Genomic DNA, 18,920 nt, shown 5'->3' with positions numbered 1-18,920 from the left:
CCGTTGTTGTTGCTACATTTCGCATTGCTTTTGTTTTTTATTGCTGTCGCAGACCATTTTCCCGCTTCTTTCCCGCTACAAATTGTATACTTATCTTGTTGTTGACCGTTTGTTGTTGTTGTCTGCTAATGTTATCGCTACTGTCTTACACAAACACATTTTGAGTAGCAGTCACCATTTCGCTAACGGCAATAAAGCGAGTGGTCAACATTTCCAAAAATAATTTGGAGGCCAGTAATACGACGTCTAAAAATAAGACGAAAGCCGAGCGTTACTTACTCTCTACTCCTACTACACATGGTGCTCTTTATACCAACCGAAATTATAGAGAGCTTGTGCTGATCTCCAAAGCTTAACGAGCTTTTCTATATGAAAGAACTTGCACAGTGGTTTCCTAAACGTCGACGAGGTCCAACCAGTTTGTTTAGGGTGGGCTTCAGTCTTTCACAACCTGCGCTTGATAAGACCTTATGTCTTATCCCACCATCGGCCCCTGCGGCCTTGTTGTTCTTCAGGCGGGCAATTGCTATTCGAATCTCGTTATAGTCGAGCAATACAACATCTATTCCGTCGTTATCGATCGGGCAATTGGTTTCGCCATCTCCAGATATTATACTCTCACTACCCTTCAGCAGTCTGGAGAAATGATCCCTCCACTAGATCTTCGCTACAACAAGATGGTGGTCTGCGTCGATGTAAGGTTCTCGGAGCACCACGGCGATGACTCTGAAGACATGTTGTTCGTCTATCATAATATGATCCAGCTGGTTCGAAGTATTCGATTCGGAGACTGCCAGATAGTTACATGAATTTTCTTGTGCTGGAATCTAGTACCACAGACAATCTTATTTCGAGCACCTGCGAAGTCAATCAGGCTCAGCCCAGAGTCTCAACCTATTGTGCCAAAGATGCCATATTTGCCCATCGCGGCGTTCAAATCGCCAATTTTGACATCGTGGCGGGCGCACCACAGACGCTCAGACGTAGACATCTGTTGTCATAACGTCCTTTTCTTCCTTCTAGTCTCACGATGGAAAATTTGACTGCACTTACAAGTATGTGCGAGTCTCTTATGAAATGGAAAGCTGTCAGCGAAGCGGCAGCTCAAATTATGACAAGATTGAGACATTTATAACCGATTAGGCGTCAGTCAGTTTGTATAATAGAGGAGACTTAAATGTGCTCTTTCTTCTCTACCATGAAGTAATACTTTAGGTTAGATTTCACCTAATTAGGTTGCTCAGCTACGATTCCAAAACCTTATATTATCAAGATTCACAGAGGTTCTGTTGATTTCTCTTTCATAACTTGATTGCTTGCGTCTGCTGGAGAGTATCTGCCTGTTCAATGGGTTTCTAATGCTGGATTCAACTAGTCTAGTCTTCTAATGTGTCGTACAGGCTGAGGGCCTGGTAATTATTTGAGCGTGCTTCCCGAATTTCTTCATTAAGGCTGACAAAGATAACATTGCCCTGCCAATTGTGCTCGACAAGCGACAAAATCAATAAAATCTCTAACACATTAGCAGGCAACAATGTTGCTGATAGCTTAATAGACTGGTAAGTGCAATAGACGGACAGTACATTTCGAGATATGTATGTATATGTATGTATATATGTACATATTTGTGTGTTTGTTTGTCTATTGACTTTGTAAGTCAGTTAGTTGGTCAGACAGGCACATGTGCTTGGCATGTTTACGACGTTGGGAGTAAATGCGACGCTGTTTGGTGCTAATATCTATATATATGTATGTATATATGTAGATGTATATATGTATATATATATATATATATATATATGTATGTATGTATGGTATATATAAAAGCACTTTTCTATGAGCGCACTCGCACAAGTGCGCCAACAACAAAATGTGTGAACAAATATGAATTTGACGAAACGACAGCTGAAAAATACACTCAAAATGAAAACAATAATCAAAACAGCAATGACACAAACAACACCAACATAATGCCAGACATGGCATAACCGATAGCAACACTAACAATAACAGCAGACACACAACTACATATACATACATATGTACAAATATAAGTAAAATTGTATATAACCAAGCAAACAAAGTAGCAAGGGGGCACATGTGTACACTTACACGCACACACACTTATATACCACACATATATAAAATGTGTATGTTTGCGTCTACGTGCGCATTGCCAACGAAACAGTCAGCAATCAGCGGCAAGTCGGCAGCTAACAACGAACAACAGCCAGCAGGCGACAGCAACCGATAGCGACAACAAGCGAGTAAACAACAACAATAAAAAAGTACAATAAAAAAAGACACAACAAAATATGACACAGACAAAGCAAAGCACAAAGCGAGGCAGCAGCTGTCGACTGTTGGCGGAAAGACCAGACCCCAGACATTAATGGAGCGGAGGAAATCAGCGTGAAAGCGGTGGAGCGACAGCAGCAAAACGTGTACGAGTAAACACACACGCATACACATAGTCATATATGTGTAAATGTGTATGTATGCACATACAAAGTTATAAGTAAGCCCAGCAGCGTGGCCGCACGCAAAGCAGCAATAACAATAACAATAAAATATATTGTTAAAGAGGGTAGCGTGTGGTGGAGAGTGTGCAGTGATAAAAGCCAAACAGCCAACAGTTATGTGTGCAGTTGGCAGGGTTGCCATATACTTTTTTGGAGAGAAAGTCTTTGGTTATAATAAATATATTATATTAGTCATGCATTATTAGTTGGTTTCAGCTACGTTAAACGGGAAATAAGATTTTATAATCCCAGCACTTTCTCCTCCTCTTCTTCAATAAGCCACTCCTCAAGCTATACTCTAACCTCCTATTACTCCAATCTATGAACTTCAAAACATCAGATTTATGTAGGTTGATATGATCTTCATGATCTATCACCTTCAAAAAAACAGATTTAGGATTCTAAAAGTATTTTTCAATATGGTAGGAGTTATGTCTAAGATTTTCAGTAAAATGATGTAAGAAGCACGAAGCTGTCTATAGTTTCGACCAACCCGAATATGTTTTCATACGACCAGAACTTTTATCTGTTCCGTTTAGAAGACCCACTTGAGTGCAATGAGACTGATGAGCGGTTTAAGGGGTAAGTTCAATCTATGATCTTCATAAGATCAGATTTAGTGTCCTGTGATCTTCATGATCTATGACCTACAAAAGATAAGATTTAGGATCCTAAAAGTATTATGCAATTTGGCAGCATAGTGAAATAATCGCTGCCGTGCTCATTTCACGGTAGTGTCAAGGTGTTTGGATCAGTCAGCGGAGCACCTAAAGCTTTGGACGCGTTTTTCTCCAAACTGTTCTATTCAAATCGGACAAAAGCTGGTACTCGGATACTCAAATATATGTTTAATAAAAAGTAAGAATAAAATTTAATAAAATATTTTCCTTACTTCCACAATAATTTATAAAGATTATACCATTTTGGTGGATGTTAGACAGGCTTGACACTTTATGGGCTGCCTTCACCAGTCAAGTGTTCTCTCGTCTGTGAAAATTTTAAGATCGACCTTCTATCTGTTATACGCATATACGGATACATACTTCTATATATTTTCCATATAAGAGTCCTTGAGTTGTACATTGGCGTTCTAGAAGCATTACAAAGTACTTTTTCATATTTCATAACAAAATAGCTATAAATGGCAACCCTAGCAGCCAGCGCGTGTATATCGGCTAGCCGGTAGTGTGAGAGAAAGCAAGCAAATAGACAGCGCGCATTTGCAGACGACGGCTGAGACTAAAAGAAACGACCGCCCGACCAAACAACCGATCAACTAACAAACAAGCCGAACAACCAGCCAGCTAGCACCGGCGCTGACTGGGTCAGGTAGTGACGGCGAGCAATAAACGCCACAAAAGCAAAAACACACAAAAAAAAACAACCACCGGCAATAGCAACTATGTGTGCGCCAACAACAACAACATTGCAACTCGGGTATATGTTTGTGGAAAACCCATGTTGAAGTGAGTGTTGCTGAGCAATAACGTTACGTGGTGTCGCTGTTGTAATAGCAACAATAACAACAAACATAATTGTAGCGCGCAGTCAAACGAGCAATAACCAAGGCAACAGTAACAACAATAAATATTAGTATGGCTGCAAAACAAGCTAACGGCGGTGACAGCAACGGGCAGCAGAGGGATATTAATGTGAATATTATATATGCACATAGTGTTGTGTGTGTGTTTGGTCATAAAAACCTTCAAAACATGTTGGCAACGCCACGCAACAACAGCTAGGCCACAGCAACATTGTAACAGCAGCAGTTGTTCGCATTGTTGTAGCCGCCAGCGAGCAGACAAAAAACGAGAAAATTAAGACAAGCCAGCAGCTGTTGTCGTACAGCAACAACAACAACGTTGTGGACATTTTTTGCTTTTACTGTTTCTTTTTCTTTTTTGTGTGTGTTACTTTGTTGCCACCGCCTGCCTACAGCACGTTTGGCCACAACAAACACGTACGCGAACGCCAGCGCTCGCCAACGCGCTGCTTACGTTAGACGCCTGCTTCGCCTGCGCTGCCGCGCACTCAAACTCACGCTGCCATACAAATTTATTTTGCGATTGCTGCTGTTCACTTTGTTTCGTTCATTCATCGTTCAGTTTGCTCCACAATGCCAGCAGCAGCAGCAGCAATCGTGTTGTATTGTTATCTGCGCGTCCGACAGCTGCGTCAACACATTTTTCTAGGCTCAACCAAGGGGTAGTGGTGTGCAGACAGTACGCAGCCTGCAATAATAATCCGCTCAAGGCTTTTGGTGGTCGTGCTAGTGTGTGTATGTGTATGTGAGCAGCAGAAAAACACCAAATATTGCTCGGTTGCTCTTCTACCTGGCGCGCTCTCTCACTCCGTGAGGAGCGCAATTTGCTCTGCTTTTATTATTTTTCTTGCACGCTTTCGCTTATCTAGCATTTTCTCTTATGCACCGCTTTCTAAACATTACTTACCGCTCTCCGATGTAGCTGCGTCCATAAAATTGTAGTTGTCTACAATAACAATAACTCGGTCGGTGATGATAACACTCAGCAGGTAGCTGTAGTCAAACTTTTCTTGACAGCATTGCCATTACTGGTGACCATGATTGTAAAACTGTATAAAAGTTTGGAAAGCAATGTAAAATTATTTATCGGAATGATATGTGGAAATATACATACATGCATTTAAAATATATGTATTTATATACATATACTTTTGTAAAACAGAGCATACTCTAAGCTAAGTATGGAACTATGTACTTATCTGAAGCGTGTTCTACATATGTCTTACGAGACGAACGATTTCAAAGATTTTAGCAACCATTTCCATTTATGTCATCATAAATTGGAAATTTCTGTGTCAGCCGACTTCATGCACTATACATACATATATTGCAGTTTAATTTCTTAAATACTATCTAGGGCCGTATATGTATGTATGTATGTAACTCCGGGGTCCAGTATGATTTTAGTGACTTATTGGAGAAAAAAATCAGCAACAAATGGTTACAGAATATCGGACTGCACTGAAAACTCCGTTCCTGGGAGCAATTGTCACTGATCTCCCTCTCTCTTCTCCATTGATAATATCTCATTGGTCGCTGATCGAAAAAATAGTCAAGTTCTTATAAGAAAATACAGTATCCAGTAATTAATTACAATTAATGTGACCTAGTCTACGAAAAGTGAGCTAACGTGCGAAAACTAGTTATGACTTTTTGGATTCTATCACGTGAAAAAGCATCTCATCTTCCATCCGAATCAACTAAAAAGTGAAAATTGATTTTTTGACACCTAAGCTCCCTTTCCGTAGACCAGGTCACATATAATGTTTTTGTTGCCTCGATTATAAGATCAATTTTTACTCTATTCATCAAACTATCATTTTATAAAATTGTTGTAGCTTATTTTTAAATCCTTACTATCATTTACATACAAAAATCAGAAAACATGAACAAAATAACTCAAATCTTTGTAATGCCAGTGTTATATTTCAATAAAGGACCTTTTAGGAGCTTTCGTTTAATTTTTTCCAGTCGAGAATATTTTTATGAGCAGTAATCTGCCGTCATATGACGACCCAATCAACATTGTTAAACTGACTTTTGATTTTTGCCCTGCTTCGACGCGGTTTTTCGGCTTCGGCTCTATTTTGCCTTTTCTGCCGTTTGATCGTTTGTTTCAGAGACGTAAGCATAGATCCAAGACTCGCGTTTCCTGACAACCTGGTAGTAGGCATGCATTGTTTAACAGACGTTGACGCGACGCTGTTTTTCGAAAAAAATTTGTGATTTTGGAACCAATCATGCTTTCTCATTTCTTAAGGCCAAATGATATTTCAAAATGGTTTTACTGGTTCTACCGATATTCCAATGATGCCAATAAAATCATTCCAACCTAGAAAAAAATACTTCGACGAATAGGTTTTCGTGGAATATATAGATTTTTTTAAATGTCTTTCGTCTTAAAAAAAGACGGCAGTTGCGAATCGATATACATACAATACACTAGTGGCAGAAATAATAGGAACAAATTGGCTTATTTAGAAGCCCAAAAATACGTTTTATGAGTTGCTTGATCAAAGTACGATCACAACCTTAACCTTAAAATATACCACGCCAAAGAATTCCTTAAAAATTCTAACAACTTTAAAATTGAATCGAGTGATTCAATTACAAACCCTACAGCTCGGTTTAAATACGCTACTACACACTTTTTAGCTTATCCAGCTGATGAGAAGCAACCTCTTATCATATGTGTAGATTAGAGGGTCGTCAATTTATAGGTTAAAATTGAGTTATACGCCACCTTTGGCGGTTCGCATATTTAATAAACTAAAAAACAGAATCCCACGTAGGTCAAGAATATTGTACAACTCTTCTTTAACTATAAATCCAGATATCGGTAATATCGGAAAAGGGTAAGGGACTCCATAGAACACAGGAGACTTTTGTATGAGATAATATGGTTTTATTCTATGAAATTCTAGCCTTTTTTACTCAGGCATTATCGATAGAAGCTAGTAAAATAAATCTAACGAGCTTATGGAGATATTTCAGCATCTGCAAAGTTAACGATATGGAAGTCGTTATTTATTGCCAATCCATTTGTTTTGGCATAAATTTGTGAATGATTTCTTAAACATAACGGGTGATCATTTAGACTCTTTTTTCAAGCCTTTTTTGACAGATCTCAGCATTGCTTTTTATATCAGCATGGATTTATTGGATTGATGGAAATATAACAGCCTTAGCTGAGAGTGTACAGGGTTTGTCCGGAAAGTAATAGGACTGATTCTGTTCCGTCGCGACTGTATGTCAGACCGTGCGCGCACCGCTTGGAATCGGTAGAAGGCGTGCAAATCCAAACTGAAAACGATGCTCATTATCTTTTTAGACATCAAAGGCATCGTCCACCATGAATTTGTTTCTCCTGGACAAACCGTCAACGCCAAGTTTTACGTGGAAGTACTCAAGAGACTGAGATTGACAGCGCTGCATCGATGCAGAAGATGAAATAATCGGTGATTATTTATTCAAAAATGATGGTGGTGAGAACGTAAGCGTCAATTTGCGACCGTTAACGCATCATCATAATCGATTTTTGATACCTTAAGTTAACGTTCGTGATCTCGGCGACATTTGGTTTCAACAAAAGGTCGCCAATTCCCACACATCGCATCAATCAATGTATTATTGAGAGAACACTTCGGTGTTCACGTTTAGGGCCGGTCGGTTAGCCATCAAAATTATGTGATTTCACACCATTCCATTTTTTACTCTGGGGATAGGTAAAGTCCAAAGTCCATGCGGGCAATCCCACTTCAGGTTCAGGTCTAGGAGCAAAACATCAAACGTGTCATTCTTGAGTTACTAGTCGAAATGCTCTAATGAGTCATCGAAAATTGGACTTAAAGAATGGACTATCTGAGACGTTTACGCGGCCAAGATTATAAACATATATCCATTTTGTTTACTTCGTAAAAACCATTATCGATAACAAAGAGTTGTTTAGAAATATGAGTCGTTTCTCGCTTTCACTTTAATGAAAATTATCGATAACTCAGAGTTGTAAGCAGGATTTATGTTATTGCTTTAAGCTTATTTAGTAAACAGAATTTTTGTATGGATAAACTGTTTATTTATAGATTATGGCGATATTGAGAGACTTACTCTTTACTAAATACATACATATATGCACACTAAAATATCTGGATTCGGGTAAATAAATATACATATATGTATATTGGATAGTTGAAAAAGTCTTTTCGTATTTCTCATCAAACTTCAACTTTTCTTATTTATGATAATAAAGAAAAAATACCAGTAGAGACATTATTCAGTCAGTGTAAATGGAAATTTCGAAATTTCCAGAATGGAAGCGTCCGAACCAATGTAAACTTCACAAATTTAATTTGTGGCTTGCGTGGCATTCTTCCCATTTTTATACAAAAATTTCAAAATGTAGCGAATTTATTAATTATTTTCATTCATTTTTGAACAGCTGTAACATTTTTCAACTCTCCTGAATTTTATTTTATTTTTTTTTGGTTAAATGAAGCCTAAAATCTCAACTTTCCAACACTATATGGTTTGACACATTGTGTTTGGTAGCACTGGAGATACACGACTGCAACGACATCTATTGACAAAATACGAAAAGACTACCCAATATTTACTATATATGTGCATATACATGTCTTCATTGCAATTTTGTCACTGTAATTTAAAATCTACAGTTATTTTAATTTATCCAAAATCAATCATATTTGCGCTACACTTTCGGTTGTATTATTATTTCTGCTCTACACCGCATTTCCAACTGCTGCACTCATGACATTTGTCGCTGCTCTCACTAATGCAGTGGCTTTCAAAACTCTTTTAACGACGCATAACACTGCCAGCCACCAAAATCGCAAGCGCTGCACTGCGTGCTCATAGCGCCATAACAACAACACAGCGTCAATATTCGAGCTGGCAATGCTGTCACGCATAAGTTCGTAATCAAAACAAACCGAAACGAAACGAACGATTCAACTGAAATACCGAAGCATGGCATACGTATATGACAACAAAATTAGCCAATTGCATTAGTGACAAGCTGAAAATAGCAAATGTAAGCGTATTCGATTGTATTTATGTATTTAAACGCTTCTGTGTGTTAACGTGTTGTGGGAATTTTGAAAATTTAAATAATTTGAAAAAGTGTTAAACTACTTGTGCCAGCAGCCGAGCAACCCAGCGCCGAAATTGACAAATGTCAGCGGTTGACTGCTGTCAATGTGACACTTGAGTTTGTTATTGTCGATTGTTGATAGTTTTGTTGTGTCGTTTGGAATGTGCATCGAGAAAATTTGTGCTAATTTTGGCAATTGGGATTTGTGAATTTGTTTATGAAAAGCTCGGCTTGTGCTGTGTGCGTGTGGTTGTAACTGCAGCTTGTAAGTTTAGTGCTTTCAGTTCTTGTATTTAGAAAAATTTCGTGCTTTCATCGGGGTGTTCGCTTGACATGAACAATCAAAGCAATGTTCGTTTGTGCCGTGCCGTGCAACATCAGCCGTGTATTTATGATCACGCCGTGGCGAATGTGGTTACGCGAGAGGCTTACGATCGTGCCTGGCTGGAGATAGCCAAAACGTGTGAGGAGTCAGGTGAGTGCCAAAGAAGGGGGTGCATTTCGGGCGTGTGTATAGGGTTGCCAAATACATACATGTTTGGCAGGGTTGCCTGGATTAATCAATTAGTTGCATATGTTATGCGCGTTAAAGTGCGAAGTTAGGGTTAAGGAAAACTGAACAGTATATTTTATATATAAAAATTAAAAAAATATATATATATTCACATGGAGGAGTTCAATTCTCGGGATTACATTTTTTAATACGGCTAAACACATAAAAACGATTACCCCTTAAATACACTAGCAAGTCCTAGAGCGCGTTTTTTATAATTTTTTTAAGAATTTTTTTTTTTCAAATTAAAAAAAAATATGAATGATAGAATTCCATAAACGACGATTAACTTTTATAAATGTTGGATTATATTGATCCCTTAGCCAATCCCCAGGAGGACCACCGAAACAGGGTGTCTTGCTGTGAGAAAAATTGTCTCAAATCCAAAAACAAAACTTAAATTATTAATAAAGGGTAATAATTCGAGGTTCTCTACCTTTTTAAAGGAAACTCTAAGAAACTTCAAATTTAATGGGGAATGTGTATTATCATTTGAAAGTATATTCTTTAGCCTTTATTTTTTGAAGTTTATCTTTTTCAAATTTCTAATGGCTACGTCTCAGATGGTCCATCCATTGAGTCCAATTTTCTATGAGTCGTTCGAGGTATTTCGTTGCTCGCCGAAGTATTCTCTCCATAAATCCATTGATTGTATTGAGTATCGCCGTCTTGTTGAAGCCAATTGCGAGATCCGAGAATTTCAGACATCAAATAGTCGGTTATTATGGCGCGAAAACCATTGTCATTGATAGTTACGTTCTCACCGGCATCATATCAGAAGAAATATGGATCGATGATTCCACCGGCACACAAATCACATCAAATCGTTTTTTTTCTGCTCTTGAATCTCCTCAAGTTGCTCGTTGTCACAATTGTGATAATTTTGTTTAATTACATACCCATAGAGCCAGAAATGTGCCTTACCGCTGAACAAAATTTGGCTCAAGACCGTCGGATCTTTATAGAGCGAAGCGATGTCGTTTGGGAAGCTCGAGCAGCTTCAATTGTTATGTTACAGATAATAATTTATGGTTTCGTGTGTGCTCCAATAACTGTAACTTTTAATGAATATTGATTTATTTATCTACATAGTCTCCTTTCATCTTGTTAGACCTGACGCTGTTCTAAATTCTCTAAATGCCTTTTCTGACGATCTGCAAACTAACCCATCTAGACAAATACCTATAGACAAATGCGATTCAAAGTTCTTCTCGGTAAGTTCGTAGTCCCTATGGAACGCGTTTCTCTTCGGTATATGGCATAATTTTTTTTTGCTGTAACTGCCGATAGAACAGGCTTTGCTAGTTTCAGAGACGATGATTTCTGGCGTGTAACAGTCAATTCTGATATATCAAATTCTGTTGTGAAGTAGTCTCATGGTTGCGTCTATGGAAAATGTTTTTGAGCTGTATGCTGTCCCAACGGTCTCATACACGTTAAATTGGCTGTCAGTTATTACAAGGGTGTGATGTTTTATCATGTTATCCTTCAGCGTTGTCGTTTTTGGGGCACCAGGGAGTGGATTGCAAATAACCGACGTGAGACCACGTTACAAATTGTTAAACCATTATTATCTGATGGTCTTCAACGAAAGCCAAGTATCAGTATATATACTATAGCATACAAAACAAGGATTTCCCTGAGTGATTTCTTTTCTAAACAAATAATCAAATCACCGACTGATTTGGCTGTTTCCGGTCGCACGTGCACTGCTATATGTAGTCCTTTGTGAAGCCATAGAAAAGAAGAACTCTTATATCCGAACTTATACATTAGCAAATAGCTTAGTAGCCAAATTGCAAAAGCGTCTGCAAGTATCCGTTCCCAAGTGCTTAAGTCTTTACCTCTCAAACGCTGGACAGTCAAGAAGGAAGTGTTGAACTGTTTTCACCTCATACTCTTCCATACAGATTCTACAAATGGCGCTCGGTAAGATTCCCAGGCTCACAGCATGGACGCCATAAGAGTAATAACCTGTTAAAAGCACCAAAACTGAGGAGAGGCTAGCCTTACTAAATTCAAAGGGATCAGTAGACCTCTTGCGATTGATCTTAGGCCAAAAAGCTTTTGCGACAATGCATGTACCGATTGTGTACCAGCGCTGACCAAGCTTCCGCGAAGCACAGCTATTCACTAGCAGAACATACGAGGATACGGGAGCACCGATACGTTCCTATTCCACCGATAGCGGTTATAGGGTGCCTTTTCTTGCTAGCTCAAAAGCTTTACCATTTCCTGCGATTCCGCTGTGGCCTGGCACCTATACTAGTTTTAGCACAAGGACATTCGATGTTATTTATAGCGAGGTTAGACACTCCTTGACCAGCCTTGAATGCACTGTTCAGGAGTTTAAGGCTAGTATTCCCGCCTTGCTATCTGAGTGGATGGTTAATTCTTTGAAGGAGGCTGCACTCCGGAGCAGTAAATCTACTACTACCTTAAAGGCAACAAGCTCGGCTTGGAACACACTGCAATGGTCAGATTGTCTGAATCTGTAGTTGATAGAGAGTTCCTGACAGTGACCTATCTTAACCTATGATATAGGGATAAACAATTCAGAAGTAGCAAAAACTAGTTCTGCACTTTATATCGATCCAAATTTTAAATACCGTTACAATACCGAACAAATTTCCTTTTTTGTTAATTCTCTTTACAGTTGAGAGCTGCAAGCAACGTTGGCGCGTTATACGAACCACTTTCGCACAACAACTAATTGTATCACCCAAAACGCGTAAAGGTAATCGCGCACGAGAGAACAGCCTCCACGATGTGTTAGAATTTCTCATACCTCACATAAATGACGAACTGCCGTTTCGCGAAAGCGACGATGAAGGAGCAGAGATTGAAACGACACGTGTTGATAACAAAGCTCAGGAAAAGGCAGGCGGCTCGATCAAGACTGAAGTAGACGACGATTTATTAAAAGAGGATGTGATCAAACGCGAAAACGATCAGTTAAAAGGAAATATTAAGAATGAGGTAGGGGTTAAAATTAGAGAAAAACATAATACTGAAAATGTTAAGGTAGATGCTGTGGGCAAAAGACCACCATCTGCTAGACTTAAAGTGTTGAGAAAGATTAGCGAGGATATTAAAGTGCCTGAAAGTAAGCCTATTAGAAAGACACAGTCCTTAGGAAAGCTTGTTAATGCAGAAGAAAGTCTGCAACCTTTTCTTGAAGCTGAAGTGACTAAGAAATCAGCGAGCTCAAAGAGTAAAGTCGGCACATTTTACATCAGTCCCACGAATAGTGAGTCCGGTACATTTTTTATCAAGAAAAATGGCGATGGCAATGAACTTGATGCCGCACCAGAAAATGAAGCCAATGCAGCAACTACTGAGAGTATTTTAGGCGAATCGGAGCATAATGAAATTGAGCAGCCAGAGAGCAATGTTGATGAGACTGAAGTTGACGAACAAAACGATGAGTCAGGAGACGATTTTATTAAAACACGGCAATATCGTTACAAGCGCGCTTGTAAACGTGGCTCGAGTAAGAAGGCGGCCAACCAGCGTGATTTGCGTCTAAAAGATAGTTCCATGAAAAGTATTAGGCGAGGCGCACCCCGTTTGAGATCACTAGGCGAGGCTACAAACCAACTGATAGCGGCTGCTAAGTTGTCGAAGAAAACAGGCGACACAGCGCCAATTGAAAACCAAACCACAAATCTTACAGCGCATAAAAGAACACGTACCTTATGTATACCGCAAGGTGATATCAATATGGTAGGGTCACAACAAGCCACAGCCACAATCATGCAAACGTTAAGACAGGAAAGTTCTTTAAGTCCAGCTGCAAAAGTTGCATTGCACGATCTCAATTCTTCACAAGCTTATACCGATCAAGGCGTACAATGCAGTCTGCCGCCAGCTTCAAGCGACGACGAGTTCTTCGACTCATTAAAACCCTACTTGAGCGAAATGAATGCGCGCCAAAAGTTGCATTTCAAGAAGAAGATCTTCGAGTCGTTAATGGAAGTTTTCGATAGCCCTAGCGATTTCCCGACAAACGACGAAACGAAAGCCATCATACCGAAGCAATTGAGCGCCGTCAGTGGCGACGAGTTGCATTTGGTGCGCGAACTCGTCGCTATGGTGCAAGCAGCCAAGCATACGCCAGAGATCAACTTGAACTTGAGCGGCGGTAGTAACGAGTTGGTCGCCAAGACAAGCGCAGAAAAGTGCGCTATGAATTCATCAACTCCATCGATAAACTCGAGCGGTGGTAGTAGCGAGTTGGCCACTAAGACGAGCGCAGAAAAGTCTGCTATGATTTCAACAACTCCTTCGAAGAACTTAAGCGGTAGTAGTAGCGAGTTAGCCGCTAAAACGAGCGCAGAAAAGTGTGCTATGATTTCACCAACTCCAACGATGCGTTCTACGCCATCACAACCGCCACCGCCACTATCACTACGTGTTTCACCTTACAATGCTCCAACAACAACTGCATATCAAAAGGCAAATGGGCCAACACCCATATTGCTCTCCAGAGCCGGTGGAACTGCAACTTTGACGCAAACAACAAACACCACGACCACAACACCAGGCTTACGCCTTATACGTAAATTGGTTAAGGTGAACGATGTCGGCTCTTCCGCTCACAACTTGCCCACCACAAGTGGTGCTTATGGGTCGAACAACGGTGAGATCGTGCATCGACGCATTTACCGAATTTACCCCAAAATCAATGAAACTTACGTCAATTTAGAGAATGCCGTGAATGCCAGCGGCGTTGGCACGTTCATTGTGCCGCGCAGCACCGCTGAGGCTACATTCAATAAGGTCGCAACCGGCAATAAGTCGGCCACCACCGCTTCACCAACTCCCACCGCTAACACAGCAACTAAACAAAAGCTACGTCAGTTAGTAACACCAGTTAGGGGTGCTAGTTCCTCGACAGCCGCGTTACCCGCGTCCGCGAGCTCAACTCATGCAGCCGTTAAGGCTGATGGCAAGCCATCAACAATTCGTGTCGGTGCGCGTCCGCCAGCGCGCCGTTATTCAGTTTGTGGCGCCTTACCGAATGTTACTGCCAGCAGCAACTATTTAACTACCACTGCCAGTGCCAAAGAACCGGTGTCCACCTCACCGAAAATCACAATTGCCCATCGTTGTTCGCCCGCTCATGTCGTGGGCAGAGAGGTTTTCAAATTACCCACACCTTTTCGTAGCACAATATCCAGCGTAAACGCTACTGTCTCAACTGTTCTCACTAACACGACTTGCGCGCGAACCTCGCCGGCACTTAGCGTGAGCGCTGGTGATCGCAGTCCGGCTATGCGTGCGGTACCCTTCAATATGGGTTACAACAAATTCGTGCGCAATGATGACAGAACACCTGTGTGGGCGTCCTCCAGCAATCCTAAGGCTTGTCGTGACTCTTCAAGCTCTTCACATAGCAACGCCATTTCGTCATGTTTTACGGCTTCTGGTCCCGTTGTTGGCGACAAGCGCTCGCTCGCAACGCCCGCGGAATGCGGAAAGCGTAAATGCTCTCTTACAGAGCAGCAAAAGGAATTGGAAGCTGCAGACGGCGATATGGCGGATATGGGCATTATTTCTCCGGATGACTTTGCCGTATTGAATATTAAAAGTGAACCAGTTGACGATGATTGAAGTTTTTCTTACAAAAAATAAATGTTTAATTTTGTTTTATAAATTTATAATTTTTTTCGATTTATTGCTGGTTTATATTACTAATGTGAATTAAATTGTTTATTACTACTGAGTTATAATAAATTTGAATTTAAAAGTTATGTTCCATAATATTTTTATCTTATTCAATTGCTTGGCACTTTTTCGTTGACTGAACTGAGTGGTAAGTTTCTTGCTTCGTCTTTTCGTCCTTTTCTTCGATGGTCAGTTTGAACCGGTAGTAACTCGCCCTTGATTTTTCCGTAATTTTATTATTAATATGTTGTTCGAGGTTTATAATGGACTCGTTATTTACTCTCTTTTTATCTTCCTTTAAAGATCTCGTTATTTTTACTAGAAATCATTCCAAGATCCATCCCATATGCATATAATCAATTAGGTCTAGAAGCCTTAAATGAGAGTTCAATTACTCCGCTATCCTTTGCGAATGAATTACCCTTATGCTCATTTATCAGCGACCTCTTCCCAGTCCTCCGAAAAGTTCTGGGGCCAGCGAAACACACCACTTCTTGCTAAAGCAACATCTGAGTAAGCCTATTTGATCATATCAAATATCTCTGTCGCAGAATCGGTAGAGTCGGTTAGTTCACTGGCTTGTATTATTTTTAAAAACTATATTTAACGATGCTGATGGAACTGAAGGTCACAGGGATTTATGATAGTCGATTTGCGATAGGCCAAAGCGGACGCATTGGAAGCAAATGACATCCGACTATAGCTGGACGACTCGAGAAATTTTGCATATGTGGTAAATTGCGGGCTTAGCTCCAAGTCAAAGCGAGAATGTCGACTTACTCAGCCCTTACAAACACAAGAGTCTGAAATCTTCACTGGTTATGAGCAATCACACTCCCAATGTTACAAGTGTTTAGTTATATACCTCTTTCATCAACCTTATACAAAATATTGTCTGAGAAATGGAAGGACCTACAAGTAATATACTTACATCGTTCTCATATATCTAATGGGTTTTATTAGAATATACTTTAAAACGGAAAGGACTTCGAAAGAAAAAATCGCTTTCTTTTAAGTTGGTCCATAGAGCTCTCTCAACATTTTTCGAGGAAGGACCGCTTTTGAAAATAGCCGTTCAATATCAATCGATGTTTCAGACAAGGCGACACCCTATCGTGCGATTTCTTTCATCTATTGCTGGGTCTGGAGTGAATGAAGAAGGTACCCTCTTCTACAAAATGGTACAACTGCTGGCGTACGCCGATGAGATCGATATCAACAACCGCGCCGTTAGTTATGGTTTCTCCAAGTTGGACAATGGTTTGAAGCAAATGCGTCTGGTGAAGACGGAAGCAAGACGAAATATCTCCTGTCAGCAAACAGACAGTCGTCGCAGTCGCTATTTGGCTTCCACGTCACGGTTGGCAGTCGTTATTTCGAGGTTTTAGATAATTTCGTCTATCTTGTAACCAGCATTAACACAAAAAATAAAGTCAGTCTCGAAAGGCAGAAAACCTCTTGCCAACAGGTGCTTTTTGGACTGAGTAGGTAATTGAGAAGTGAAGTCCTTTCTCGATGAACAAAAACCAAACACTATAAGTCACTGATTATGCCCGTCCTGCTATAATACATGGCGCAGAGACATGGACGATTGCGACATATGATGAGTCTACGTTACGAGTTTTCGAGAGAAAGATTCTGCCGAACATATACAAGTATGTGCATTGGCAATGGCGAATACCGCAGTCGATGGAACGATGAGCTGTATGAGATATAAGACAACATTGACATAGTTCAGCGAATTAAGAGACAGCGGCTTCGCTGGCTAGGTCATGTTGTCCGAATAGATGAAAACATCTCAGCTCTGAAAGTATTCGACGTAGTATCCGCCGGTGGCAGCAGAGGAAGAGGAAGACCTTCACTCCTTTGCAGAGATCAGGTGAAGAAGAACCTGGCTTCGCTTGGAATCTCCAATTGGTGCCAAACAGCAAACAGAAAGAACGACTGGCGCGCTGTTGTTAACTCGGCTATAACCGCGTAAGCAATGTATACTCCAAAAAAGAAGGAGAAGAAGCTCTCTGTAACCTCCTGTAGTTGTTCAGTATAACTCCACAGACCTTCTCTAAACATAGTACCTACACTTGGAAGATGCTAGCCGAGTTTGATAGACGGATAAAGAAATATATGACGATCTACGGAGTATACCCTCATCCTTATTACGCTATTCCTTTGGACCAATTGGTATATTTTGAGATAGTATTCTCCTCATCTACTGTACTTAAGTAGTAAATAACAAATAAAAGATACAAATTTATGACACCATCAAATAGTTATTACATTGACTAATTGAGCGACTGATTTAGTTCTCAAACGGCATAAATAAATAAATGTAGACTATTTGCCAAATCGTACTACTAGGTCTGCCATGCAACCATGCGGCATATCAAGGCCAGCCAATCAGCTACGCTCGAAGCGTAAATATTGAACACATTAGTTATTTTATGCCACCACATTACCAATACAGGCGACCATGTGCACACATACACAAACAATCAGCGATATATATACATATATATATGTATATATCTATATATGTGAAGTGTATATAATACAACACAGTGTCAATGAATTATGACCGAAATATAATCTTGATTAGCCAGTAGTAAATTATAGTGCCACAAAGTTACCGCCACAGCTTGATGAGTTGGGAGGCAAGCAGGGCGAGGTGTGGCGCAGGAATGCCACTAATGTGCAGTGCATTATTGGTGGATAAACGGCGAGCAAAAAGGAAGTTCCGCAACACATGTGAAACAGGTAACTTTAAAATGTGATTAAGCATGTTATAATGTTGGTATGTGTGTGTGTGTGTGTGTAATCTATATCGCATAGATGTATGGAAGTGTATGCCACCACAAGTGGCAACACGTCGTGTGCACTGCAATGTGAACTAGCCACATTGCAGCTGCATGCCTGTATGTGCAGCTGTCTGCCCGCCTGATTGCCGGCTCATTCGTTAGTGGCATGCCACCAAAAACCTATGCAGTAGTAATGATGATGGCAAATAGTTGTAGTGTGCAACAATTCATATCGTATGACTTTGGGTTATACAAATTAAATGCAATTTTGATTGTTATTGACAGCAAAGAGGATGTGGCTAGTCGCCGGCAAGCACTAAAGGTAAGGTAAATACGCAGACACGCTAACTATGGCTGCACCGAAACTATTATAACCTTCACAGGTGCATTGCTTACTTGTACATCTCAGAGGGGTATGAAAAGGAAGAAAACAGTAGTTTCGGTTGGACCGAAGTTCTGTAAAAGATTCCGACCAGAACTTTGGTCGGTTAGTTTCAATGCCAGCTAAGTATATGCTATAACCCAAGCCAAATTTCTGGAAGATATCTCGTCAATTGAAATGGCTGTCCATACAGGGACTTCGTTCCGATATGTCACATTGGTCGGACATCCACTTGTTCAATGAGCAAAGATCGAGTGGAAACTTTCAGATCAATATCTCATAAACTGAGGAACTAGTTCATCTACGAGTATATAGTATATACGGCCAGACAGACGGCCATGGCTA

At 40.2% G+C, this 18,920-nt stretch overlaps 1 protein-coding gene across 1 annotated transcript; it reads left to right on the top strand.

The window, feature by feature from the left end:
• Positions 1–9,034: 9,034 nt before the first annotated feature.
• LOC105227943 (uncharacterized) lies at positions 9,035–15,494 on the top strand. The gene is made up of 2 exons (XM_049462191.1): positions 9,035–9,650; positions 12,385–15,494. The coding sequence occupies exons 1-2, from the start codon at positions 9,509–9,511 to the stop codon at positions 15,342–15,344; spliced, it is 3,102 nt and encodes a 1,033-aa protein (XP_049318148.1). The 5' UTR covers positions 9,035–9,508; the 3' UTR covers positions 15,345–15,494.
• Positions 15,495–18,920: the final 3,426 nt, after the last annotated feature.

The sequence above is a fragment of the Bactrocera dorsalis genome, unplaced genomic scaffold (assembly GCF_023373825.1).
Source record: "Bactrocera dorsalis isolate Fly_Bdor unplaced genomic scaffold, ASM2337382v1 BdCtg333, whole genome shotgun sequence".
Taxonomy (NCBI): domain Eukaryota; kingdom Metazoa; phylum Arthropoda; class Insecta; order Diptera; family Tephritidae; genus Bactrocera; species Bactrocera dorsalis.
Note: the sequence above shows the minus strand (reverse complement) of the source record. Positions and strands in the feature narration are given on the sequence as shown.

Coding starts and splice junctions, on each gene's coding strand:
- LOC105227943 (XM_049462191.1), top strand. CDS start 9,509: ATGAACAATCAAAGCAATGTTCGTTTGTGCCGTGCCGTGCAACATCAG. Junction 9,651..12,384: donor CAAAACGTGTGAGGAGTCAG/GTGAGTGCCAAA, acceptor TTCTCTTTACAG/TTGAGAGCTGCAAGCAACGT.